We start from the raw sequence: 27,222 nt of genomic DNA on the forward strand, positions 1-27,222 counted from the left end.
TTAATAATGTATGAAGAGCAAACCCATAATAGTAGTTATTTTCGCTTCAACTTTGGCAAATAAAAGGAGCCTTTCGTTTAAATTAGGCTCGTGTATGTCAATGAAGTATGAATTATGTCAACAAATATAGTTTGATGTAGATGCAACGTAAGACAAAGGATAAATGCCAGCAAAGAACTGACTAGTCCCTTTACAACTTTGGCATAAATTGTGTTTTGAGAAGCTAGCATAAAGAGAGTTTAAGAAGGGTGGCGGGGAGGAGGCAGAAATCTTTAATAAATAAATAAATAATAAAAAAGAGAGTTTAAGAAGACAATAGTCAATATGTAAATTTTATTTTAAATTATGCATACACACATACATGCACATATATGCATGTGTATGTATGTGTGTGGTTATGTGCATATAAGTGCAAGTGTCCAAAGAGGTCAGGAATGTAGGTTCTGTGAGTTGCCCAGCAAAGGTGCTGAAAAGGGAGCTTGTGTTCTTTGTAAGAGGAGGTTATGTATTTAACTGCCGAGCCATCCCTTCAGCCCCACCAGCTACTGTCTAAAAGACTCAGGACATAAGGAAAACGGTGTTGGAAACATGGCTGAACTGGGGACTTTTTGACTGCAGGGGTAGTTAGGGAACGTGTACATACAATGTGGAGGGGCACATGTTCGTTTCAAAGAATGTCCAGCCAAGGCTGTTAGGCGACCGTCCATTTGGCTGGGGAAGGCCCACATGGAAAAGATTACAATATAAGCTTCTCTTACTCCATTTATTTATTCCCACCGAGAGTTCCAGCACCCCGCAGAAGTCGGCTGTGGATAGTATTTTATCTCCTCTTGCTGTAGGAAATGAAGGGGTGGAGAAGGGAATTGGATTTGTCTGAAAGCTCCTGGAGCCAGCAGGCAGGCTCGTGGGACCCCTCAGCTGTCCATTTCTAGGCATTATTTAGTGACACAGTCACATTTTCTAAGGTCAGATTTTGTCTTCCACTCATGGGTGGCGGAGCTGAAGAAAATCTTTACAAAGGTTTAAATCTTGATCTAACCCTTAAGAAGACAAGGTAACATAATATATGTTTAGAATTAGCCTTGAGCTCAAAGCATGTAAAAATACATAACTTTTCATCTGGCTCTGTGGTGTGTGTGTGTGTGTGTGTGTGTGTGTGTGTGTGTGTGTGCAAAGAAGTTTGGGCGTTTAAAGAAAGGGCATAGAGACTAAGGAAAGAGCTTACAGGTAGAGTGCTTGCCTGCCAGATACAAGACAGCGTTCCACTCTATTTTCAAAACAGACAAAAAAGAAAAAATTAAAACTAACCTCAACCTTATTACTGATAACCAATGTTGACACTGTGGATCGTGGAGAATACCACACCAGTCATGCAGAAAGTACCTGTTTCTCGCCGTGAGCATTCAGATGTGAACTGTGACCACCAGCCATTAAATGCCATCTCTGCTGCTGCAAAGCAAACTTTTCTACATAGTTGTTAAAACAGTACCTCGTCTCTGAGTCCAGGAATGAAATTCCTGAGACTCAGGTGGTGTGTGTGTGTGTGTGTGTGTGTGTGTGTGTGTGTGTGTGAGAGAGAGAGAGAGAGAGAGAGAGAGAGACAGAGAGAAAGTGTGTGTGTGTGTGTGTGTGTGTGTGTGTGTGTGTGTGAGAGAGAGAGAGATTGTGTGTTCCTGGAAATCACTCACATTTTGCTGTTTTTGGCTTCTGTTTCACTGGAAAGCTGAGCCTTGGTAAAACTAGAGTGCATGGTCAGAACGAGTGAGGTTTTTTTTTGAGAGAGAGTGCATGAAAATTAAAGAGGGGGAGAGAGAGACAGACAGAAATAGAGAGAGTGAGACACAGAGAGACATAGAGAGGCTTATATAATTTCTGGAAAATAGGCTTATTCCTTTTGTTTTTTTATTTGCTTAGCAAAATAATCACAAGTGATTTCTGAAGAGATGTGTTTGCTCTCGTTCTCTTGCTGTAAAGCAATACTGTATTTTCCGTACATAGCGCTGACTGAGACAGTCATCTGAGCGGTGTCAACACAGGGGAACAGCATGAGGTATAGTCTAAGAATGCTGTCCCTGGGTGTGACTTGGTTGGAGATGCACCCATTTCTAATTGTGTCCTCACTAAATTTTAATTTTGAAGGTTCTTCTGTAAAAAGAGTATTGCAGGATACTCTGTAGACACCAATTAAGGGGTTCTTAGAGAGATGGCTCAGTGATAGAGAATGCTGACTGCTCCTCCAGAGGACCTGGGCTTGGTCCAGCACCCATTCAGTGGCTCACGGCCACCTCAAGCTCTGTTCCAGGGAGTCGGATACTCTCTTCCGGCCTCCACAGGGACCCTGCAAACACATGGAGAATGGACATACATGCAGGCAAAGCATTCATACAATACAAATAAAGATGCAAAATTAAGAGAGCGAGAGAGAGAAAATAGAGATGGTATTTTTAAAAATTCTTTAAAAAGTAGAAACCAATTAAGAAGAATTTTTGCCATAAGGATCCTGTACCTGTTGTGTATTAGTTTTAAACGTCTTGATCGTTTTTTCTTTTTCCTTTAGTCTCTTGCATACCGCGTTATTGGTACTTTTCAGCATTTTTTTTTTTTTGCCTTTCCTCTTCCTTTCCTCCTCTTTTTCTCATCGCATTTTTTAAGCACCCATTTGCCTGAACAGCCTGTACCTAGAGAGCATCTATCTGGATAATCTGTCTGGAAAGATGGCATTTGAGCATAAGATTTTGCTGGTCATTTTCTGTGTGTGTGTGGGGGGGGCTATGAAAACACCGGGCAGGCAGCATGATAATCCAGTTCAGCATGGCTCAGTAGTCCATGCTGGTTCTAACCTCTAAAGTCTGATACTGGCCTGGAAGATGGGTTCGGAAGGCCGACCACATGTGCTGTCTTAAGGGCCTAGTGGGAAGATTTGACCTGGTTACAGTTATACAGATGGTGTAGAGGCCATCTGTGCTGTGGCCTCCTCCAGTCATGGCTGTAGAGCTCAGGGGAGCCCCTAAGCCATATAGATAATGCAAAAGACACGTAGACAATTAAGAATCTCTGGTCCTATTTGTGTGTGATATGGCTTGGCCCTACAGATGGTGCAGAGGTTAATGCTTCTCAGCCTGTGGGTTCCGACCCCTTTGAGTGAGGGAGGGTGGAATAACCCTTTCACTGGAGTTGCCTAAAACCATCAGAAAACATGGATTTTTATAATATGATTTATAACAGGGGAGCAATTGCAGTTATAAAATAACAGAGACAGTATTTTATGGTTGGGAGTTGCACAACATTGGGAACTATATGAAAGGGTCGCAGCATTAGGAAGATTGAGAACAATGAATCTAAACTATTAACCAGTCCTAGCCTTCTGGGTGGGAAACAAGTTATACATCTTTTCCATTGAAAAGACAGCTCTGCTTGCATAGCGTTTCTGGTTTCCCTAGTGCTGTGCGTGTAAGGAGCTTTGTGCTCCCCAACATTTTCTTCAGGCAGAAAACTTGACAGTTAGATAAAATCTGAGAAGGAAACATGTGCGAAGTGATGTGTGCAGTTGTCACTTTCTAAAAGGAAAGACTGGTTTACATATAGAAAAGTTACAAGTAGCTGGCTACAGATAATGTAGCCACTAGGAAAGAGCAGAGCCAAAAACAATGGAAACAGAGTGGTGAGCGGCAATAATATTAACACCTACAAAAACCTAGCAGTGCAATAAGGTAAGCAGGAAGCAGTTTTATATTAACATTATTTAAATACAGAAATAGCACCTTAATTGAGCAATGTGAACTTGTTAGGTAGGTTCAAGCATAAAAGTTATACCCCCAACTCTTGTACCAGAATGTGAGGGTTTTGCAGTGGCAATCTAGAGTCTATCATAGTCTAATTTAGGACAAGAAATAATAACTGTTAGTGATCCTGCAGAGGACATGAGCTCTGAGTCAGCATGGAGGGTGTGTGCTACCTCAAATGATGCTGGCCAGGGTTTATGAAAAATATTGTTTAAAAAGTAAGAAATAAAAATCGAAGGCTGTGTATATAGTGATGGTAGAATGGTGTTCAACGAACACAGGAGAAGCCTCTGATTTCCTGCATAGCTAAGGATGTCTGGAGCGTATGATTCTCCTGCCAATATTTGGCATGACAGGCATGCACCATCATGTTTACGTTAAGCAGTTCTGCGGATTAAACCCAGAGCTCTGTGCCTGCTGGTCAAGGACTCTGTGGAGCCTCATCCACAGCCCTATTGGCCACATTTCTTAGTGGAAGATTTTGACCATTCTCAGGGACTGATCCTCTACAGAAGGTGATTGGAGAGGATGCCGTGAAGAATAGCTAGTGTAGAGGCAGATGCTCTGCACCTGACACTGTCCTCAGCTTTCCGGGCAATCCCTATCAGCCCTCAGAGCAACCCTGAAGCCCCAGGCAATCCTATGAGCAAGTCTGCAGACTCCACCAGCCCTCAAATTAAGACTAAGGAAGACCACATTCGGTGTTCCTCTCTATAACTATGCGCTGCTAGTGGGAATTCAATTTGTTATTTATTTATTAAATATATTTATTTTGTAATTTGTGTGTATACAAGCATTTTACTTGCATATATGTCTGTGCACTCCAAGTGCCCTTGGTGTTGGCTAAGGCTAGGATATGTAGTATCCTTTCAAACTGGAATTACAGGTGGTTGCAAGCCTTTATGTGGGTTCTGGAATCAAACCAATATCTTCTGTAAGAGCAGCCGCCATTAGCCAGTCACTGAGTTGTCTCTGCCGCTCTTGAGTCATTATTAAAATATGGTTATCAACATCACCATGCAAGCTGAAATGATGCAAGGAGTTCAGTGGTTTCCCAGGCAAAAGGATGCAGTTAGAACTGAGATTTGAGCCATGGCAGGTGGGTCTAGGATGCCTAGGTTATTTGTTTAGCTAGACTACTGTGTTCTCCTGGACATCCCCAAAACATAAAGCTTAGTTGAACTGGAGGGTGTGATGCATGAAAATCATCATCATCATCATCATCATCATCATCATCATCATCATCATCTTCATCAGTAATAGTAGCAGCGGCAGGAGTAGTTTGAAATGGAATCTTACCTATGCCAGGGTGACCTTGCATTCCCTGTGTGGCCAAGAATGACTCTGAATCCTCCTGCTACCACCTCTCATTTGCTGAGTGCAGCAGCATCTCTGGCTAGCAGGTTGCTTGAGATGGAATCCAGGGCCCCGCTTATGCAAATACTCTCCCAACTGAACTAGACCCCCAGCCTGTAACTTCTCAGTTCTACAAAAGAAGATGTGGTGGGTGGAAGGAGTTGGGCTAAAGTGTTTAAGATGACAGTCAAGGTCTGAGCAATAATGGGGGTACAAATCTCAGCCTAATGGTTATGTCCTCAGTTTATTCCTGGAGGCCCATAGGGAACACTGCACCTTGGTTCCCTCTTTTGGATACCTGTGCTAACTGATGGCATATTCCTGAAGGCACAGCTAAGTGCTTACCTATAGAAGAGGGGCCCATATTATCAAGTATAGCTGGGATGAGATCACTCTGATGTGAGAATGGGGCTCAGTAGTGTGTGCCCCAAAGTTCATGAGGGTCATTTAAGTGTCTTAACTGGGTTTCAATAACATAAAGCTTTGTTTTTTCTCTCTCTCTCCCTCTCCCCTTTCCCCCGTCAGGTATGGAAAAATTGTATCCACGAAGGCAATTCTTGACAAGAATACGAATCAGTGCAAAGGTAGGTGTGGTGTCATCCTGCTCTGAGCGCTTGTCTGTGCTTCCGTCGATGGTACCTCCACTGCAGAGGGAGCATGGCATGCGGTCGTTGGCAAGCCCGTGGGATGCTGTCAGTGCTTTGATGGGTTGTATTTCTGGTAACACTGCTCATTAATTTTTTTCATTAACAAACAAAATGAAAATCACAAATCAGAACAAGTATCAAATTGCTCCAACAGAAAACTGAATTACCTTCTAACAACTTGGGGTTGGTCTGCTTTGAATGATATTATCAATGATACAAATTGATTTCCTAAGTAAAGATGGGGTATGCAGGGGAAAATGGTCCCAGACAAATTATGCTTTAATTTCTCTGTTCTTCAGAGAGCCAACAAGATTTGTTGACTAAAAATGAATTTAATGATGGGCCAACTGTATCTATGCTTTGGCTATAAATATCTCACAAAATTTCAGGATATTATTAAATCAGGTTCTTTCTCTCTTCTCCCTGCTAAAAATATTTCAGGAATCATTTGTCAATGGCTGTGACTTATGCTTCTCCATGTCTGGAATCCCTCACAATGTTTAAAAGTTACATTAAATTATTTGTATAATCTATACAGTCACTGCTATATGACTTGGTGCTAACTGGTAAATTAGAATGCTTCTTGTCACAAATATTATTTCTTGCCCTTAATCCAGCATTCATTGTAATACTGAAATCAAGTGCTGTGGGTAAGACAAACAGAATATGCACAAGTTTTAGCAAAGGATATTCATGTACTCATCTGTGTACGCTGACCTTCTGGGCAGCGGTAGTCAGAGTGATCTCAGTAACTTTCCAAACAAAGTGTTACTCGTCTGTGACCATTTCAGGAGTGCATCAGGTACAAGACAAAGAATGGCAGCCAATAAGTTCTGTTTTTGAATAGTTTACCTTATGGTTGAAAATAAACTAATCCTGCAATGAGCAAGCATGACCGCTTAGCTGTAGTCACACATCTGGAAGGCAGAGTTGGGGAATCGTCCAAGCAAGCCTGAAGAAACACCATGCCTTAGATTAGCCACACCTGTGAGCTCTGGGTTCAACTATAGATCCTGCCTCAGTAAACACAAGCAAAGCAACTGAGTAAGACACGCAAGACACAGACCTCCGCAGTCCACATGCCCTCACATGGTCACATGCAGAGAAGTGAATCCTGGTATCCTTGGTTGGACCATTGTTGTACCGAATGCACTGTGAGAATGGGAAGGAGATCCGAGGATGACAAGTCAATTTATAGTACTGTGGAAGAGAACATTCCTTTCTTGTGAATGATAATTATAAAACAAGTGACAAAGGAATGGCCAGCAAGGTCAGTGTTCAGGGCGAAGATTTTCAGACTTACAATTATATATACGCTTGCATTTGTTATATAAAGTCATAGCAAGGAAGGGTTACTGTAGACACCAGAATTTAGGAGACTTAAAAATTATATCTGTTGGTCATTAAGCACACTCACTGCTCTTGTAGAGTACCTGAACTCAGTTCCCAGCATCAACATGGTATCTCACAACTGTAACTCCAGGCCAGAGTATCTGATGCCCGTTTCTGACCTCCAAGGACATTGCACACATACAGTGCACATACATACACATACATATATACAAATATATACATACAAATGCTCATAAATACACATACATATATGGAGGTACAATACTCACACAAAATAAAAAGAATATTTTTAAATAAAATAAAGTAAAATTGTATCCTGGATACAACATAGGCCTCTTATTGTTAATGTTGTTTGGGGAAATTATTCTGTGATTTCTATGTGTATTACAGAAAAGATGTTTTAGGAAAATGAGAAGAACTGAATTAAGTAGAACTGGTTAAGAAAGAGGCATGGCCTCTCTCTCTCTCTGTGTCTCTGTCTCTGTCTCATCTATCTATCTATCTATCTATCTATCTATCTATCTATCTATCTATCTACCAATATGTCATCAAACTGCAATTCAAGTGGAGGAAATGAAGACGTCACTACTCTGGTTCCTAATTACCGTTGGTGGGGGTTATTTTGAGACTTCTCAAAAGTGCTTACCAGTAGGTAGAATCAGGGAGAACAATTTGAGTAAAATTGCTGATAATTGCTAACAGTGGCCAAGGGAAGTGGTAGAGGAATCCCAAGGAGACAGGAGCTGGCCAAGGTACAAAAACTTGTTTAGCCAAGCACTGCTAGGAATGTAGAGGATTATTGGAGTCCTCCAAAAGGAAAGCAAGAAAATAAAGCCAGAAAAAAACTTAATTGTATCAGGTCTTTCTCTGTCCTGCCACCTCCCAAATAACCACATGAAAATCTCTTATTAATTATGAAAGCTTAGCCGATAGCTTAGGTTTGTTTCTAACTAGCTCTTATAATTTAAATTAACCCATTTCTTTTAATCTACACTCATTTATGTGGCTCAGTTACCTTTACTCTGTAGTGCCCATACTGCTTGCTCTGTGTCCTGCAATCTCCTCCCTTCTTCTACTCAAAAACCTGTGTGCCTGCCGGGCGGTGGTGGCGCACGCCTTTAATCCCAGCACGCGGGAGGCAGAGGCAGGCGGATCTCTGGGAGTTCGAGGCCAGCCTGGTCTACAAGAGCTAGTTCCAGGACAGGAACCAAAAGCTACGGAGAAACCCTGTCTCGGAAAAAAAAAAAAACCTGTGTGCCTGAAAATCTTGCCTAGCTATTGACCATTCAGCTTTTTCTTAAATCAGTCAGAATGATACATCTTCATAGTGTACAAAAAGATCCGCAACACCTAATTTAGAAAGTTCTGTGGAGAAATAATGGGATCAATACTAGAGGTGTGTAACCCATGGTAGAGAAGGGGGTTTCTTGTATGATATGGTAATAAAACTATCTAAATGGAGACTCTAACTATGGATGGGAGGAAGACTCTTCACAGGTTCTGTAGTAGGAGGGGTGCAGGAGAAAAGCAAAAGAAATAAAACCTCAAACCTCAGGGCCTGAAGAGATGGCTCAGTGGTTAAAAGCACTTGATGCTCCTGCAGAGGACCTGAGTTTTTTGAAACTTTATCAGCACCGAATTGTTGGGCTGTACATAGCAGCCAGTAACTCCAGCTCCAGGAGATCTGATGCCCACTTCTGCCCGCTGTGAATACTTGCACACATATGCACTCACAGAGATACATAATACATATACATAAACAAGAATAAATCTTAAAACATCAAACTTGAGAGGCTTATAAGAGAAACAGTATCCCCAGGAGAAGTTCTGCAACCACAGAGATAGTTTGTATGCACTTAAGTATCAGATGTAGCATTTCGGGAATTCCACTGCTGGTTAATGGAACTGTATCCATCCATCCCTCTTAGTGCTGTCTTCAATCAGCCAAGCCTTTTACAAAAGCCATTGTGGAAAGAACAGTCAAGAGCATAGCTTTGATATCATTATGTCACTCCAGACATTTTCTCAAATACTTTATTTGAACCTGTTTTCAAACCGTGTGTGTGTGTATACTTATATATGTATATATACATATATATGTATGATCATTCTTTCTCTATATTAAGAAAAACAGAAAAGATGAAAATTCTAACTTCCAAGGCATATGAAACTATTGTATATCTATTAAAATGGAAATCGTGACATCTGTAGTGTCGATCCCTGGAACATGTTTGTGATATGAAGGTAAATCGATATAAGAAGAGTATGAAATAATGCATTACTACATATGGAGAGGTGTCAGCACTTGGAGGCTGTGGTTATGACTTCAGTGGAGTCTTACTGATGGGGTATAGTTGCCTCTCAGCTGACCAGCTGTGTGGCATAGGTTTAATCACTCAGCCTCACTGAATCCCTGTCTGAGAAGGTAATGACGACAGGAAGGTCTCATTCATAGGGTGTTGTGATGATAGACTTACAGGTGATGTGCACAGGTGAGCATGTGCTTGGTTGCTCTCCATCTTGCTTTTGATGCAGGACTCTCACCAAATCTCTAGTTCACTGCTTCAGCTCGAATGGCTGGGCAGCCAACCCCAGGGACCCTCTAGTTTCTGCCTCTCCCACACTTGGGTTACAGTCATACTGACTTATAAATGGGATCTGGGAACCTCAACTCAGCTCGTCTTGTTTATACTGCAATCACTCTTTCTACTGACCATCTCCCCTGCCTAGGAGGCTAGCAATATTTTTGTTTGTTGCATGAGTATATGTGTGTGTTCATGTTTTTGGCCATATGTGTATGCATGCAAATGTCAGCATAGGTGTGCATGTTTAAAGGGGCCCAAAGCTGATATCAGGAGCCATCCTTCATTGCACTCCACTTTATTCACTGAGGTCTTTCCATTGAGCAGACAGCTGGTCTACCTAGTCAGCTTTCTCTGAGAACTGGGTATCTCCTCTTTCCTAGTGCTTGGAGCTACAGGTGGGTCACCACTCCTGCCTGTGGGCTCTGAGGATTTGAACTCAGGTCCTTACATTTGGACAGCAAGTTCTTTACCCACCAAGTCCAAGGCTAGCTATCATGAAGGAATACAAATATAATTGTGTTAGTGCAAAACCACATTGATATTGATATTTTGACATTTCTTTAAATGTATTTGGGGTATTTCCAAAAAAAAGTAAATTCAGCTCCTAGAACAATTCACTTGATTTCATTTTTCTGCATTTCATTTTATATATGTGTATGGGTGTTTGGGCAGCAGGCTGTGCACCATGTGTATGCAGTACCCACAGGTATCAGAAGAGGACATTGGGTCCTCTGGGAGGTTAGTGAGTTTCCATGTGGGTGATGAGAATCAAATCCAAACTCTTAACCACTGGGCCATCTCCCAGTCCAGAGCTAGTTTGAATTTTGTCTATATTTTGTTTGTTCTGTGACACCTCAGGAACTCATGGCCATATGTTATTTTGTTTTGTCGAATGATTTCAGGTGTAATTGAGTTTGAAGAAGATGATACCATTTGTTACCTTGAGCAGAAGTGGAGTTATCCACAGCCACTTTCTTTTCTCTCTCTCTCTCTCTCTCTCTCTCTCTCTCTCTCTCTCGTTTGTTTTTCAAAACAGGGGTTCTCTGTGTAACAGCTCTGGCCATCCTGGAACTAGCTCTGTAGACCAGGCTGGCCTCGAACTCACAGAGATCTGCCTGCCTCTGCCTCCGGAGTACTGGGACTAAAGGTGAGCGCCGCCATCGCCTGGCCACAGCCACTTTCTTAAAGCAAGGGATGAAAGTGTGGGAGGTCTGGGTTTCGTCTTTAAATTACTGAGACCATGGAGACAGTCCTTAGAGGACGCAAATTGGGTTTAATCTTCACGGAGACACTTGCTTTCCAGTTATTTACAGCCTCCTTCTAGCTGGAGGTTAGGGAATCCAGCAAACCTCTCAGAAGACAAGGACTTATTTATTTCTGTTTTTTCAAGAGGTAGTCAGCTTTCCACACATGGTTACACAGGCTGAATGTCCTCATGTTTTGAAAGACATGAGAATGTACATCTGTTAGTCTCCTTCACGATGCAGACAGAGGCATCAGTTGGCCTCTGTGTGTCAGCCCATGGGCTCTACTCTTCCTTAACCTCCAAAAAAGGTTCTTATTCTGTTATGTACTTTTTCTTTTTAGCTTCCCACATGCTCCCTGATAGTAGCCAGGCAGCAGAAAACATATGTCGTTCTTTTAGAAGAGCCATTCAGAACTCTTTAAGTATCTCTTAATTTTAGGCTTCTTCTTTCTTGTGTAGTGTGTAAAAAAGTTTCCACTCTGTGTAATATACCAAAGTAAAACAAAACAGTCACCCTTGACCCAAATGACTAGAAACTGCCCAACAAAGGAAACCATTGCTTCAGATGGGGGTCTTCACGAACAGACCACAGTTCATCCAGAACAGCCAAACACGGGGGCGAAGAGGCGTTGTTCATGACTGAAGCTTGTTCTGCTCTGTCTTGGGTTTGTTTTTTTCTTCATTTATTTTTTTATATATCTTAAAATATTTTGTCCATCCCTCTGAGTTTTTCTCCTGGGCCCAGTATATTTGCTAATTTAATAGTTTTCCAGGAAAATTAAAGAAGCTATTCAGCACAAGGTATGGGTCTTTAATGACTTGGTGTCTGTGCCTCTCCCTGCTTTTAAAGGCTGGTTTTGCTTTTTCTTCTACCTCTTACTCCATTCCATTTTCTTTCTGGCAGACATTGTATTTAGAGCCTTGGGAATGAGTAATGGATCTTCCAGAAAAGTCTCCAGGTCTCCTTGCCATACGCATAGCCATGGTTAGAATGTGCCCAGAACACCAGCTTGCCACTCAGAGTGGAAAATACCTCACCACCATAGGCTGACTGAACTATATTTGAGGAAGCTTTTTGCTGCCTTTGACATTTTGTTGGATTCTTAAGAATCAGAACTGAGGGACTGAAGTTAAGTTGGCTCAGCAGTTAAGGGTACCAGTTGTTCTTGCAGAAGATCCAAGTTGCATCCCCAGCACTTACATGGTAGCTCACAACCGCCTATAACTCCAGTTCCAGGTAATCTAATATCCTCTTTCGGCCTCTGTGGCACAGCACAATGAGATGTAAATATGTACATTCAGGTTAAATACCCATATACATAAAAAGTCACAGCTGAGTGTACTATCCAAAAGTAGTGACTTAATCCACAAGCCATGTCATTTATTCTTTATGAGTAGCATCAGAGAACTGTCTTCTGGAGAGGATGTACTCCTACCTGCTATGCTACCTCACGTAAGAGCCGAGAGGCGTGTGGCTTTGCTATTGGATTCATGAAGCAGTTCATGGCTGTGTTTATATATTTTTCTATATACATGTTTATACATATATATATATATATATATATATATATATATATATATATAGTGGGGTTTATGTATGTAGTATCTACTCACCTCATACATATGAAGACCAGAGGGAGCCTTTGGGTATTTCCCTCTGTCACTCCACCCTCTTAGTTTTTAAGGCAGGGATTCTCAATGAATTTGGACCTTATCATCGACTAGATTGGCTGGCCACCAAGCACTAGGATTCTCTGTCTCTACCTCCCCCGGTGCTGGGATTGGAGATGTCCCCTGCCACAGCTGATTCTGGTCCCTGGTGTGTTTGTGATCTAGACTCAGGTTTTCATTTCCGAGTAGGAAATATTTTATCTCCTGAGCCATCTCTCCACCCACCCCATGTTTGTTGACATAGGTTTCTGTCCCGCTCAATCCTGCAGCCTTTCAGTCCCAAAGAAACACATAGGGGCCTACATCAATTATAAATTGGTTGGCCTATTAACTCAGGCTGCTTATTAACTAACTCTTGCATCTTAAATTAACCCGTATTTCTTGTCTGGGTTAGCCACATGGTTTGGTACCTTTTATCAGTGAGGCATTCTTATCTTGCTTCTTCTGCATCTGGGTGATGACTGCAGACTGAGCCTTTCCTCTTCCCAGAATCCTCCTATTCTGGTTGCCCTGCCTATACTTCCTGCCTGGCTAATGGCCAATCAGTGTTTTATTAAACCAATATAGGTTACAAATGTTTATAGGGTACAAGACTATTGTTCCATAGTACATGCTTATGTATTTATTTTATTTTTGAGACAGGGTCTCACCATACAGCCCAGACTGCCCCACAGTGCACAAAGATCCGCCTGCCTCTGCCTCCCAAGTGTTGGGATTAAAAGATGTGCCCCTATACCCAGCTTCCCAGGTTTACATATTTTTAAATGTCTTTTTAGGTGACCGAATGTGAAGCCATACTTTTGGATGGGTTTAGAATTAGTTAACTGACTTTTCATTTCTGTCCTAGTTGCTAACGTGACTTGTTTGTATAGCACAGAGGGGAGCTGCGGGATCTTGTGCTAAGTCCCATGAGCCTGAAAGGAAAATGCGGCTGTGTTTGTCATGCTAGGAACAGTCAGGAAAGAATGTGAGGTACAGTCTGCATCTGCCCCAGGAACACTGACAAGCACAGAGCAGGGGTGCTCCTGTGCGTGTGTGTGGGACTATTTAATTCAGGCTGGTAGCACGGCTACCCTGAGGTCCTCCACCAAAACAGCTCAAGCAGAGGGGGGCAGTTGACAGCGTGCTGTGGGGAGTTTTCCTCAAGTGCCTTTTATTTTCTGAAATCAGCATGAGCGGAAATAAATGTTCTGTGAAATTTATGAGTCTGAGGAGTTGCATTTTGAGAGGACGAGGCACCTCCACCAGGTGGGCTCACAGTCTATTGAGCAAGAAGCTCTTGAAGGAAAATGGTCTGAAAAGCACATTTATTCAATTTTCAAATAATGGGATTAGATTACAAAAAAAAATGAATTAAAAAAGCCCAAACAGTTTTACTTTAGACAAATACTTTTCTCTGTGTGATAGCCAATGTGAACTTAGAAGTTCTCTCATGGCTCACTTGTCTACTCTGAAATTCATCTTATGACTTACCACCATTACTGAGCATGTGCAACTGGTGGGCTTCTCTGGGCATTGATATCAGCTGTGAGTTTTATTTCCAAAAGGTTAGTTCATGTAGGGACTAGGTTGTCTGCAGTCAGGCTATCATGTTATGCATTGTTCAGCGTGTGTTCTTTACATAGACCCTTCTAACCTTTGTACATTTCAGCACCATACTGTCATCTACCAAGTTCACACACAGGTTCGTGCAAACAAGGTACCCCAAAATAATGAACAAACAAACTGCCAATATTTCAAGTAGGTTTATGATGTTGTGCTGGGTCACATTCATTAATATCCTGGGGTCATGGGATGGACACACATGTATAGAGTCCCCAAGGTGGTGATAGTACTTTGCTAATTCTTCAATCAAATAACCAAAGGCTGTTCTCCTGCCCCAAGTCATACTTATGGATTTTCTATTTCCAGTACCAGGACAGTAAACAACAGTAACAACAATTATTGTCGTTGTTGTTATTTATTCAATGTTAAACTGGGAAATTTCTGAAATAAGCAAGTGGCATAGGGTCTCATGTTCTGGGGGAGCCATATGCCTGATCCATTGTTTGTATTGACTGCTGCATTCATATTAGACAAAAGCAATAAAAAATGACTATAAGCATTAAGTGTAACAAGCAGCATTGGTATTTTAAGCATAAAATTGTATGTGACATTTTCAAATAACTGCTTCTCACTTCCCAGTGCTTTTGCACATGGAAAGACGATACGTATTAACTAGATTTTAGTAATTATAATGGAATGTTAAATAGTTTAAAATCAGAATGATTGAGTTATGTTGCCTTTTTGCTTGTTTGTTTGTTTTTGAGACAGGGTATCTGTGTGTAACAGCCCTTGCTGTTCAGGAACTTGCTTTGTAGACCAGGCTGGCCTCGAAATTATAGAGGTCCACCTGCTTCTGTTGGGGTTAAAGATGTGTCATCCCACCATAACTGGTTAGTAGTGTTATCTTTAAATCATAATCATAAAATAACTTTTACTAACTCATTATTTTTGATCTTTAAAAAATATTGTGTATCCTGTGTGGTTCTGTGTGGGGGTATGTGCATAACTATGTGCTGCTCTTATGACCATTATCTGACTCATGATCACCTCCAACAGGGCGAGAGACTTCTTATTCCTGGGGTGTTGAGTCCACAGCGCAATTCCAGGAGGTGACTTTAATTCTAGGGCCGTACTGTCCCACATGGATCATTGGGCATCCCAGCAGTGGGAACCCCAAATGTGATTGCCCATAAGATTCCCAGTCTATGAACAGTGCCAGGGTTGCCAGAGGCCTCCTGACAAATGGGTTTCACCAAATTAATCTCGAAATGTAGACAGTTACAACTTAGATGATTTATTTTATCACTTTGAGATCACCCCTTTTTCTGGTTTGAGTATCCATTTTCATTCATCCATACTCTTAAGTAAATGAGAGATTCTAAATATGGACCTACATTTAAAATAATATGCAAAATCTGACCGTGCATGTGCACAGACACAGTGCATATGGACCTGTAAAATTATTAAAACACATTAGCACTGGGGCTGAAGCAATGTCTCACTGGCTGTGGCTGCTCACTGCTCTTGCTGGGGACCAAGGTTTGGCCCTCAACAGCCACCTAGAGGCTCATATCTGCCAGTGACTTTAGCTTTCTAGAGAATCTTACGCCCTTTTCTGGCCTCCATAGAATCCTGCACACATGTAGTACAGCACACATACACTAATACACACATGTATAAATAAAGAAAATAAGCAGATATAATTTTAAAATTTTTCAGTATTCAATATCATGTAAATAAGATAAAATCCAAATATAAAGAAAGATACCTTCAAGTATAAAGAGGGGCCATAGTTCTGTGGTAGAGTGGTTCAATGGCACACACAAAGGACGGGGTTCCATCCCCAGCCATGGGGGAGCTTTAAAAAAAGATGCACTCCCAAGACTTCTCAGTTGACTTTTCCACCAAGGAGCTATGCAAATAATAATATTAAATTTTCTAATATAAATTATTTGATATTTCTGAACGTCTTTTTCCTCAACTGTCAAATTAGCCTGTTGGTGCTACAACACAGAATGCATATTGCATGCAGTCACCACGTGGCAAGTGGTGGTGTGGAGATCAAGTAAACACTTCCCTGGACTCAGCCTTTGGCACTGCTTGTGGGAGCTGGTCAGTAGGCAGAGGTAACGCAGTGCACTTCTGAGTTCATGTAAGTGCAGAAGCCACACACATCTTGGGCTGAGAACTGTGCTTTAGAGACAGGAAACACGGTGTGGTTATGAGTTCGTGTTACATGTAGAACACACACGTGTCTTGGGCTTTGCTAATGGCTGACCGGGAAGTGTTTAAAGGATGTTTCTTTTTCCCACATTGTGTGGCTGGCTGTGTGATCCCATGGCCCGTCAACTCGATGCCTGTGAGGAAAATCTCCTTCCCTTGCAATGGCAGGTGGTAGGATTCATTCTGATTGAGTTGGATAGGCCCTGGAAAGAAAATATTCCTTTATTCGCCCTCTGTGATCCTGATCACTCTGCACTGCTACTTTCCAAGTTCAAAAGCACAAAGAAGAAAAAAAAAAACCCTCGAGTCTTGCTTTGTTGCTGCGTCTGTAAATGGCAAAGCAGAGAACATGTAGGACAGGCCCCAGAGTCACACGGTCTGATGTTTGCCTTGCACACGTTAACTTATTTGTTAATCTCATTGCTATTGAGCCAATTATTTTCCTTCCATTTAGTTTAGATATGGGAACTCTGGGGTATGAATGCGAAAAATTCATGTGCGTAGCAAACCCGACAAAAATAGAAACCTGTAAAACCGTAAACAGACTTTGAAGCATGACCGTGCCATTCGTCATCATTTAACAAGTGGCCATTAGCCAGCTGGACCGTTTCATTATCCATAAAATACTGCGAACGAAACGTTTGTGGACTCTGTTCACGGGACCATTAAAAACATCCATGTGCTTCTTCCCCGTGTTGGGGAAGAAGAGAAAACGGCAAGGCTTATTCACCTTCTAATTCTGCTAGGGGAGAGGCAAGCCATTTTAGCCTATTATTTATCAATTCATTCTGCATTTGTGTGATCATGGTGGATGTGTGTGTTGTTCTTGTGCACGTCTATGTCTAATGCATGCACGCCCAGAGGTTCAAGGAGTAGTCAGTGTGTTGCCCTGCATTTCTGCTTTCACGCCTTGGGACAGTGTCTCTCACTGAGCTTGGAGCTTGGCTGGTAAGCCCCAGTGGTTCTTCTGTCTCTGTAGGCACAAGCCACTCCCAGCAATTTACATGGGTGCTGGGAGTTAAAAGTCGGGTTGGCATGTGTGAACAGCAAGTGCTCTTACACACTGGGTCATCTCCCTGTTTCTCAACCTCATTTCTTTGAATTGCTCAGCATCCAGAAAGACCTATTACTCAGTCTACCGACTTCAGCCCTGACTGGGAAGGCAGTGGGGTTCCTGCAGCTGCTGAAGAAGCCTCTCTCTGGTGTCTACAGCAAGACACTGATTCCCTAATAAACAATGCACACCCAGAGCTGCCAATCACAGCTGTGTGCACTTTGAGACGTTGCCCCGAATAGAAAAAATCCAGAGTCCAGAACAGAAGACCTCAGGGACACTACAGACAGAGAAGATAGTGAGCGCTGGGGCCCAGGGTGATGTGTAACACAGCCACAACCCAGACAGAAAGAGTCAAGTCAAATGTTAGAATTGGCTGAAACACACGAGACGCCTTGGGAAGCCTGCTATTAGGAGTCCTTTCGCTAAAGCAGAAAAAAATTGTAACTACTGAGGTTATGGTGGTTCCCCAAAATAAAGTAAATCAACGCAACTAAGGCAGCTGTAGAGATGGCTTGGTGGTGACGAGTGTGTACTGCTCATGCAGGGCCCAAGCTGAGTTCCCAGAACTTGTATCTGGCAACTCACAGTTGCCTATAACTACAGCTCCAGGGGACTCAACATCATCTTCTGGCATTTATGAGCTAGTACCTATTCTCTCTCTCTCTCTCTCTCTCTCTCTCTCTCTCTCTCTCCCTCTCTTTGTCTCTCTCTCTCCCCCTCTCTCTCTTTGTCTCTCTCTCTCTTTGTCTCTCTCTCTCTTTGTCTCTCTCTCTCTTTGTCTCTCTCTCTCTTTGTCTCTCTCTCTCTCTCTCTCACACACACACACACACAAATAAATAAATAAATAAGTAAATTTTAAAAAAATAATGTGACTTAAAATTTTTTCAAAGTTTCCCATGAGATCATCTCAGTGACAGAGGTCCAAGAGCAGAAAATCTCTACTTGTGTGTTTAAGGTGTGAAGAAATTGTGAGAAGTACTGTGTTATTTCACAGGGACAGACACGAGTGATTAAATCAAGAAGGCTTTAGTAAGAAGAAACCTGATCAGCCTAAGAGTTCCCCCACCTTCTTTCCTTCTTCCATTGTTTCCCTTTTTCTTATTTTGTGATTCGAGGAATTGCACTTAGAACCTTACTCCTGTGGCCAAGCATTCTCCTACTCAGCTACAGACCCATCCCATCTTCTCCTGTTTTTCCAAATAAATGAGGCTTACTCCAAGTGGAGTGTGTGTGTGTGTGTGTGTATCACTTAAAATTAATATATATATATTAACATTAATAAATATATATACATATAGATCCACTTGGGTTTGTCATGGTGTCACTGTAGAAATCACAAGTGGGAAAATACTTGTAATGTATTTTTATTCTAAGAGACGTTTTAAATATTTATTTCAATATTTGCCTGAAAGTTTCTATTTTTGCTTAATGGATTGTAATCCTCAAAAGAAATTCCAGGCAAAAACCCTACACTCCTTCCTGATGAGGATTCTGCTATGCAGGGATGTCCTGAGGAGGTTTTCCTGCCTTAGGTTGCTGCCGGGCTCCTTATGTTTTTCTTCTTTTGGGAAACAGGATCTGAGACAGCAATAATGAGTTTGTATTGCGTGTGTGGCAACTATGTAAAAGCTTGATTATGGGTCTGGAGAGATGGCTCTATAGAGGAGCAGAGTTCAGATCCCAGCACCCATACAGCAAGCTGGGCATCCCACAATTTCCTGCAACTCCAGTGCCAAGAGATCGAGTGTCTACTGATGTGCACATGAGCACCCGTGTGCACACTACTTTTAAAAAGATCTTGCTTAAGCAGGATTGACGTGATGTATGATGCATATTTACAGTGTGTGTGAAACTTAACCCTTCTACCCTGGATCAATTTCACTTTTCCAGCTGTTAGTCCTATCAATATGGATAGTTAATGCCACTTAGATACATCTTTATGGGATGCCAAGTCCTTATTCTCTTTCCTTTCCCCGTGAGCTTTAGAAGTTTCTGTTTAAATCCAAGGCTCTGGCTTTGTTTATTTTTAGGGAAAATTTCAAAAACCTTATAAAGTGTATCTGTCCCAGTATGGCTCTAGCTTATGAGCGACCTTCTGCAGACAACAACAAGAAAGTATTCTGAATGAATTGGTGAAAATATGAGGCATATGGAAAGTTGGGGAATGGCCTTATGTTTTGGGAAGATTTGTACTGCTTCCACTGACCCATAGAACCCATAGTCTTTTGAAACCTCATGAATTAACCCCAGAGGCATAACTGTTTACCAGATCTTTTGTCTTGAGTTTCTCCTTCATTCTCTAAAGCTAGGACAGGGAGTTTTCACACCATCTTCCATCAGTGGGACCAGCCAAGCACCCCAGCAGTAAACCATGTGAAACAGATAACACCATCAAGGATCCTGGATTCAGATAAAGAGTTGAGAAAAAATTAGGAGGAGCAAGAGGTGGAGCCATTCTACCCAGTAGGAGGAAGGAGGAAAGAAGGAGGAGGAAGACGAGGAAGAGGAGGAGCAAGAGGACGAGGAAGAATGGGAGAAGAAGATTAAGAGGAAGAGAAGGACAGAAAATAGGAAGAGAAGGAGGAAGAGAATCAAGAAAAGGAGGAGGAAAAGGAAGAAAGAAAGGAAGAGGAGGAGAAAAAAGATGAAGAGGAAATGAATTTTAATGGCATGGATTAGGAATGGAATCCTCAGTTGGTTTTCTCAGTAGAGAAGCCATACTTCAACATGTGAGTGCAGAATGAATTTATGATGAGATGTGTCGTCTTTTAAATGTGATAGCCATTGGCTATGGTGGCAGAGGATATGTTAAAATGAACACACTGTGTAACTTGGTCCCCATCAAGGTTGCCATTCCTAGCCCTCTAATGATGCATCAGAGAGCAAATGTGTGTGGTTGAGGTGTAGTATTTGGCTGTAAGACTAGCGATTCTTTAAAACCAGCCTGCTTAGTTCCCTACGTATCACTGGAGGCTGGCTATATGCAATTTCCTGGTGAGTTCTAAGCAAACATTTGTTTGTGTGTCACCCTACATATGGTGCAGATAACAGATCAAAAATTGATCCACTCAGGCCTAGCTTAATGAACCAGGGAATTTACTAATGTTATTTGCATCAGCATGGATGAATCAAGGGCTTCTGCATCTCGCCAAACCCCAGTCCAGCATGAATGATGACTCATTGCAGCTGCCTTCATAGTGTTCCCTGCACAACTTGTTCCACTAGAGAGTCTCCTTTGCCCGGTTGTTCACAGCATATGCCAGCTGGGAGCCGGCCTTGCTAGGGTTAACTTTCCAGCATCCTCAAGCTTTGTAAGGGTCCCAGAAGTCCTCCCCGCTCAGGAGGGGCTCTTCCGGTTGGAAGGAAACAATTGCACATCACCTGTGCACCTGCAACTCGTCATGGGCGTGAAATAACTGAAGAATGCTTAACGTTCCCTTTTATATGATGGAAAGCAAAGCCAGAGGCGCTGTGTAGTATGTCAAAATTAATATGGTGGAAACGTAAGATGATGTCAGCCTAACTCACAGAAATAGATCTCTATTGTTTAGCTCTTTCCTTTGGGTCCCAGATAATTTTCATGAGGGAGATTAAGAGCAGTGATCCCACTGCAGTGCTCCTGCTGTGTGATACCAGTGACGAACAGACTCAGCACATCACTGTATCTGGAGTTTATATAAAGGCAGACAGTTTGAAGGAAACATGGAGTCACTCCAATCCACCTACGTCCATGGTAGCATAAGCAATGCTGGTTGGGCTTTCTGGTCCTGCTTGTCACTTAATACCAGTGTTAAACACATGGTAATTGTGCCTTCAAAGCATAGGCTTCTTTGGAAAATAGTTTGGGCTCATTTTGTTCCTAACAGCATTTTGGACTTCTGCTATGATAAACGCATGCCCAGGTTTCCACCGGTGATAAGTTTAAAACATTGTAAGTGGGGAAAATAGCCATGAAATGGTGGATGGAGAGAGTCCAAGCGTGGCTGATGCTCTCTTGGTTTGACTCCCAGAAGGAGGCAGGGCTCACTCTCAGTGCCTGGTTCTCCCAGCAAGCATGCTTTCCCATCTTTCTCCATTCTTGCAGGCTCACCTCCCAAGCTTGCTCAGCGGAGAAAAGGTTAATACCTTTAAAGAGCCCATTCTATCCTGATTATTTAACCAGGCTCCCTTATTTTCTTTAAATATCTTCCACTTAGTGTCCAGAGTGTTTGGGGTCACTATCTTCTTGATGGATGAACCCAGGAATCCAAACCCAAGGAGGTAGGATTATGCCCAGTCTAAATTCTAGGTCTTGAAGTCAAGCATCTGCTGAAATCTGTTTGACTTCTGCAATCTGGTTTTTCTCAGCCTCTTCCCCACCCACACAGTTTCCCACCATCTAAGAAGCACTCTGCTATCTTTTTGCTTTGTGGGAGTTTTAGTGAGATAAAGAGAGTGGGGGAGGGAAGAGAGAAAGACAAATACAGAGAGAAAGAGGAAGAGGAAGGAGAGGCCAGGACCAGCCTGCCTCTTCAGAACAGCAGCAGGAGTCGCACTTTGCTTTCTGAACTGAAAGCTACATCATGACTCCTGCCCCCGGGCTCCAAGGTGATCTCTACACACTATTCCTTGTCTTTCAGCAGCAAAATTCGAGTCCATGTTTACTTCCTTGTTCTTATTCTAGAATACTCCAGCTACATTTGAGTCTAGATTCTTATAACGTTTAGATTCTAGCTACGTTTCCTATTCCTTCAGCCCCACAGTTAGTAGTAATAATTTGGGTGTGGTGTTCCATTTCTAGTACTTTGAAGTACTTCTGCAGTGGATATGATTGTATACAACATGGTTCAGCTACTCTCTTCTTCCAAGACAGCCAAGAGCTTTGATGTTGCCAGAAGTTTTGTTTAGACAGTGAAGGGAACAGGAAGGCTTTCTCATCTGGATGTCACTGAAGAGTTAAGGGGTTACTTGAAGCTCTTTCTGGACTGTGAATGGTTTCACTCAATCTTGGTTCTCCAAATAGTATGTAGTACCTTGTGTTCAGAATCCCCAGTTCCCATGAGCTCACAGAACATATGGCACACAGAGACTGTGACCTTTCAATCCACCCTAGAAACACAAACTCCATTTCTGAGTTTAGAAAGGAAATGCTTCCCTTGATGGCCAGGAATTGGACTGATGCTCTGCCCAGGTTATGTCTGAGCTGTTCCAGTCAGTGGTGGAAAAAATGACCTCCTGGGTAATGTGTGCGTCACCAAGGCTTGATGCTGCCCTTGGGCCAGGTCACTGCAAGTCCATGTTTGTGAGTGGCAACCACAAGCATGAAACCAAATATAGTGGAATCTACTGACAACTGGGATATGATACTATGTCTTGTGGAAGCTAAATGATAAAGGAAAATTAGCAAGAAACTTGAAATGTACTTTCCTATCATATTTTATGCATTACTTTTTAGATTGACAAATAGAAATTGCATAAATTGGGCCTAGAGAGCTGTCTCAACCAATAGAGTCCCTGCTCTGCAAGCACAGAATTTGTCCCCAGAACCCCAGCAAAACAGTTAGTGATACCTGCTTGCAGTCCTGGTGCTAAGGAGAGGGAGGCTGGCAGGTGACTGGGACTGGCTGCCAGTTGAATCAGCAAGTTCAAGGCCAATAAGAGATGCTGTTTCTAAAACAAAATCAGTGGGATTGCACCTGAAGAATGACATAAGAGTTTGACCTCTGTCCTCCTCATGCATGCACACACATTTTTACAACACATAAATGTTCACACACATGTACACATATACTTATAGACTAGCATAATTTGTTTGAGGTACTGTGGCTTGAATCCATGGGCATCATTCATACCAGACAAGAGCTCTACCCTTACCTCTATCTTCAGTCCCCACACAAATTTTGTAATCTATGTACTTTGTTGGATGCCAAGTCAAGCTTATTAATTAACATATGCAAACTGTTGCAAGATATTTGATTACACTGTGGAAATATACGTCATTATGATTGGTTTAATGAAAAGCTAAATGACCAATAGCTAGGGAGGAAGCATATGCAAGACTTCTGGACAGAAGGAGCTCTGGGAAGTAGAAAGGGGGAGTTGCTAGGCAGATGCAGAGAAAGCAGGACATGCAGGAGGAGAGGTAAAAAGTCATTATCCTCATAGCGGCACAAAGATGAATAAAAATGGGCTACTTTAAGTTATAAGAGCTAGTTAGAAACAAGCCTAAGCTAAGGCCAAGCTTTCATAATTAATAAAAAATCTCTGTGTCATTATTTGGGTGCTGACTGGTAGGAGAGAGAAAGATTCATCATAAATGGCACCTAATGTAGGGCTCAAATATCCAAACACAGGGCCTGGGAAAGCTAAGAGAAGTTCTAGACAAGGAGACAGACATAGATTCCCAATACTGCAGTCTCTCATGTGAACCAGTGCTTGGTGTGCAGAGGTGCAGCTACTGACCATTGCCTGCGGGCTTGAGCCAGCTGCCAGTGCCATGCATCGGTGGCATGTGCTAAGCTGAGCCATGCGGCAGTTGACACAGCAGTTTAAGATTTGTCTGTTGTGATCAGAAAAATGTTGTGGGCACTTAGTAAAGCCAGGTCCAGACACAGAAAACCTCACACATGTGTAAGGTGTGTTTAAAAATATACTTAGACACTAAAGAAAATGGGTATAGACAGCATGAAAATGGCTTTAAAATAATAAAGTCTTGAATTTAGCCCTGAAAATTAAACCATGAAAAAACGGGAAATATACAGGATGTCTGAATACTGTATGGTGCTTTCTTGAGTTTGAATTTTATAAATGCCAATGAGTTATAAGCTATAAGATGCTGAGAAACACTGGATTATGGGGAGTACTGCTAAATGAAACCAGCCTATATACTTTAGAGATGTCTTTGATTCAGAATAGAAGTCAATCAATGTGTTGCATCAGGGGAGAGGTCACACTTTTGTTTCTATGAGAAGCAAAAAGCTATAGATTTCTTCAAAAGTTAATCAAGATCAGATTTGACCAGGGGAGACCTCTTGAGGCTCTTGGCTACAAGCATATAAAAAAGGAGCAAAAGATAAATTATGAGACAGGGGATATATAAACTGATCCTTTTACATGGTAACAACTCCAAGACTGGATGTGACATGATAAATATTGTTGGCTACAGAATCCTCTTAACTTATTACTACATGCCATCCTTTCACACGACATGGGTAGAGATTTATATTACAGTTTGGTTATAAAGTTCAAACAAACTTATAAAGTTAACAAATGCCTTTTACCTGCTCAAACATAGAACAAAAAATCTTTAACTGACTTGTGCACACTGCACATTCTATACTTGTGTTATTGCAGATATATATGTTATCTTTAAAAGTCTGTGTGTTTTCAGAAATAAAAGGATCAGATACCAATAAGGACAAGTAGCCCAGGTGATCCAGCCTTTCAGAATGCCTGTGCTGCAATTTTCTCAGCATTCTGCATCCAAAGCAATTTCAAAACTGCTACAAAGATAGTCCAGCTTCATGCATTACTCTATCCAGACTTCAGATAGGTCCTACACTTTCCAATCATACAGAGACTGGAAAACAAATGATTTATGTAGCTCTCCCAGGACTTGACCATTATTTCATTTTTCAGGGTTCCCTAGAGAGGCTGTCACCCCTATAAAACAGGAAGCAGTATAGAGAACATGATGCCCACATTTCCAAGAGTTGGGGTGGGTTGTTTTGGTCATTTGGTGTGTTATGGATTCTTGTCATCATTTAGGGTGGTTGGTTACAATTTGTTATTGTTATGTCGGGGAAAGAGCTCTGGGAAGAATAGAGGGGGAGTTGCCAGCTGGACGCAGAGGAAACAGGGCATGCATAAGGAGAGGTAAAAACCTCAAGCCACATGGCAGCTCATAAGTTAATAAAAATGACTTAATTTAAGTTATAAGAACCAGTTAGAAACAAGTCTAAGCCATGGATAAACCTTCATAAGTGATAAAAAGTCTCTGTATCATTATTTGGGAGCTGACTGGTGGGGCAGAGAAAGACTTATTACAGCAAACCCTCAGATATGAATATACTTTGTGATGAGAGCCCGGCAGTTCTGTAGAATAATCTAGAACTGAGATGTGGGACTGTGTGAAATGAAGAGGGATTCTGCACAGCAAAGCAGAAGGTCAAGTGAAGAGACTGCTACAGGTTGGAAGAAAACTGACCAGTTTTTAATCTGACAGAATTAATGCACAACTCAGTACTACAGTGTCCCAGTTGATATATGGGCTGATGGAAAGGACAGATTGTCCTCAAATATTTAAGAACAAATTTCCCAGAATCTCATTGCCCCTTAATCCACACCAAACTGTCAGCCTCTGGTAGACACCATTTTTTTGCTTTTAAGATTTATTTTTTTTTCTATTTGTAATTATTTGTGTATGTAAGGGTGGTATGTGCACATGGGTGTAGGTGCTCCTGGAGATTGGGAGAGAGCATCAAATCCCCTGGAGCTGGAGTTTCAGGAGATTGTGAGCTACCTGACATGGGTTCTAAGAACCAAACTCAGGTCCTCTGCAAGAACAGTGAGTTAGTTCTCTTAGAGTTGGCGTCACTTCTCCAAGCACTGTGATTAGTTTTGTCACTGTCATAGTGATGTCGTCACGATAGCTTTGTAGAATGTGTTAGGATGTGCCCCACCTTGTTCTTTTTTTCAGATGAAGAGTTGCTGTCCACGTTGTTAGGAATCTCTTCTAATGCTAGGATTTGTTTTTATTTCTCTGTTGAACAAGACTGGAATCATGATATGCATTTTGTTTAATCTGCAGACTGGGGTAGTATGGACGTTTAAATTACTGTTTGTAGTCGATGACTATGGAATGTTCTTTGTGCCTTGCTCTCTTTCATCAATGCTCATTTTTCTATGTGTTTATTGCTGCTGTAAATGGGATTATTTTCTTGATTTCCCTTTTAAATAGATCACTGTTGCTATATAAAAATTGATTTTCTTCTTAAGAAGTAACCTTTTCCTGTAAATTTTAAAGAATTCATCTGTACTGGTGGTTTCTGCTTATGTTTTGAGGATTTTCTCTATATAAAACCTTGTCTCCTTGCCTGCTGACTCAATCCAGAACTTTTCATCTTCTGAAAACAGAAGCAGGGAAACTGTCTTATTCTGATATTATCTCTCTGTCCTTTCTCTTGTCCCTGATCTTATTTGGGGATGAGGGTATGAGAGGGACTTTCCTGTGTGACAGTTACAGCCATGACGTGGGATACATCATATGGGTTCACACACTGGAGGACTTCATTCCCAGCCAGTGATTCTGTTTTGTCAGGTAGTGGAACCTTTTGGGTTTGGTTCCAGATATAGGAACATAGAGTGATCCTTGGGGTTATAGACTAGCCCTGATTCTGGTCTAGGTTTTGGCTTCCTGGTTGCCTATGCCATGTAACCAGATGCTTTACCCCCTGCTGTCACATACATAAAATAGCTGTCCTTCCCACTGTGCCATCTCCACCATAATAGACCATGTACCCTTAAATTGTGTGCCAAAGTCTCCCTGTAATCTCTCAAGTTGCTTCTGTGAGGTGTTTTATAATAGTCATAGGAATAATACTCTGTTCCTTCCTCATTTATGGCAATGTGGTAACTACCTTCTGGGTTTTATCTGTTGAGATTTTAATCACTAGAGGTTGTGACTGAATCATCCTATATCACTCAACTCATCCTCATTTGCTGATAGTATATAACCCTCTCAATACGCTGTTAAGTCTGTTTTTAGGCATTTGGCTGA

General features: G+C 41.8%; 1 protein-coding gene across 13 annotated transcripts in view; it reads left to right on the top strand.

The window, feature by feature from the left end:
• Positions 1 to 27,222, top strand: part of Rbms3 (RNA binding motif single stranded interacting protein 3) — a 1,319,552-nt gene that overhangs the window by 834,063 nt on the left and 458,267 nt on the right. For all 13 annotated transcript variants that reach the window (XM_041676984.1, XM_041676985.1, XM_041676986.1 and 10 more), the window contains one exon: positions 5,664 to 5,722. In XM_041676984.1, the coding sequence (XP_041532918.1) occupies positions 5,664 to 5,722 (59 nt within the window). The remainder of the gene's footprint in view (positions 1 to 5,663; positions 5,723 to 27,222) is intronic.

Source organism: Microtus oregoni, unplaced genomic scaffold (assembly GCF_018167655.1).
Source record: "Microtus oregoni isolate MIOR12 unplaced genomic scaffold, Mior012 000028F_ref0000031, whole genome shotgun sequence".
NCBI classification, from domain to species: Eukaryota; Metazoa; Chordata; class Mammalia; order Rodentia; family Cricetidae; genus Microtus; species Microtus oregoni.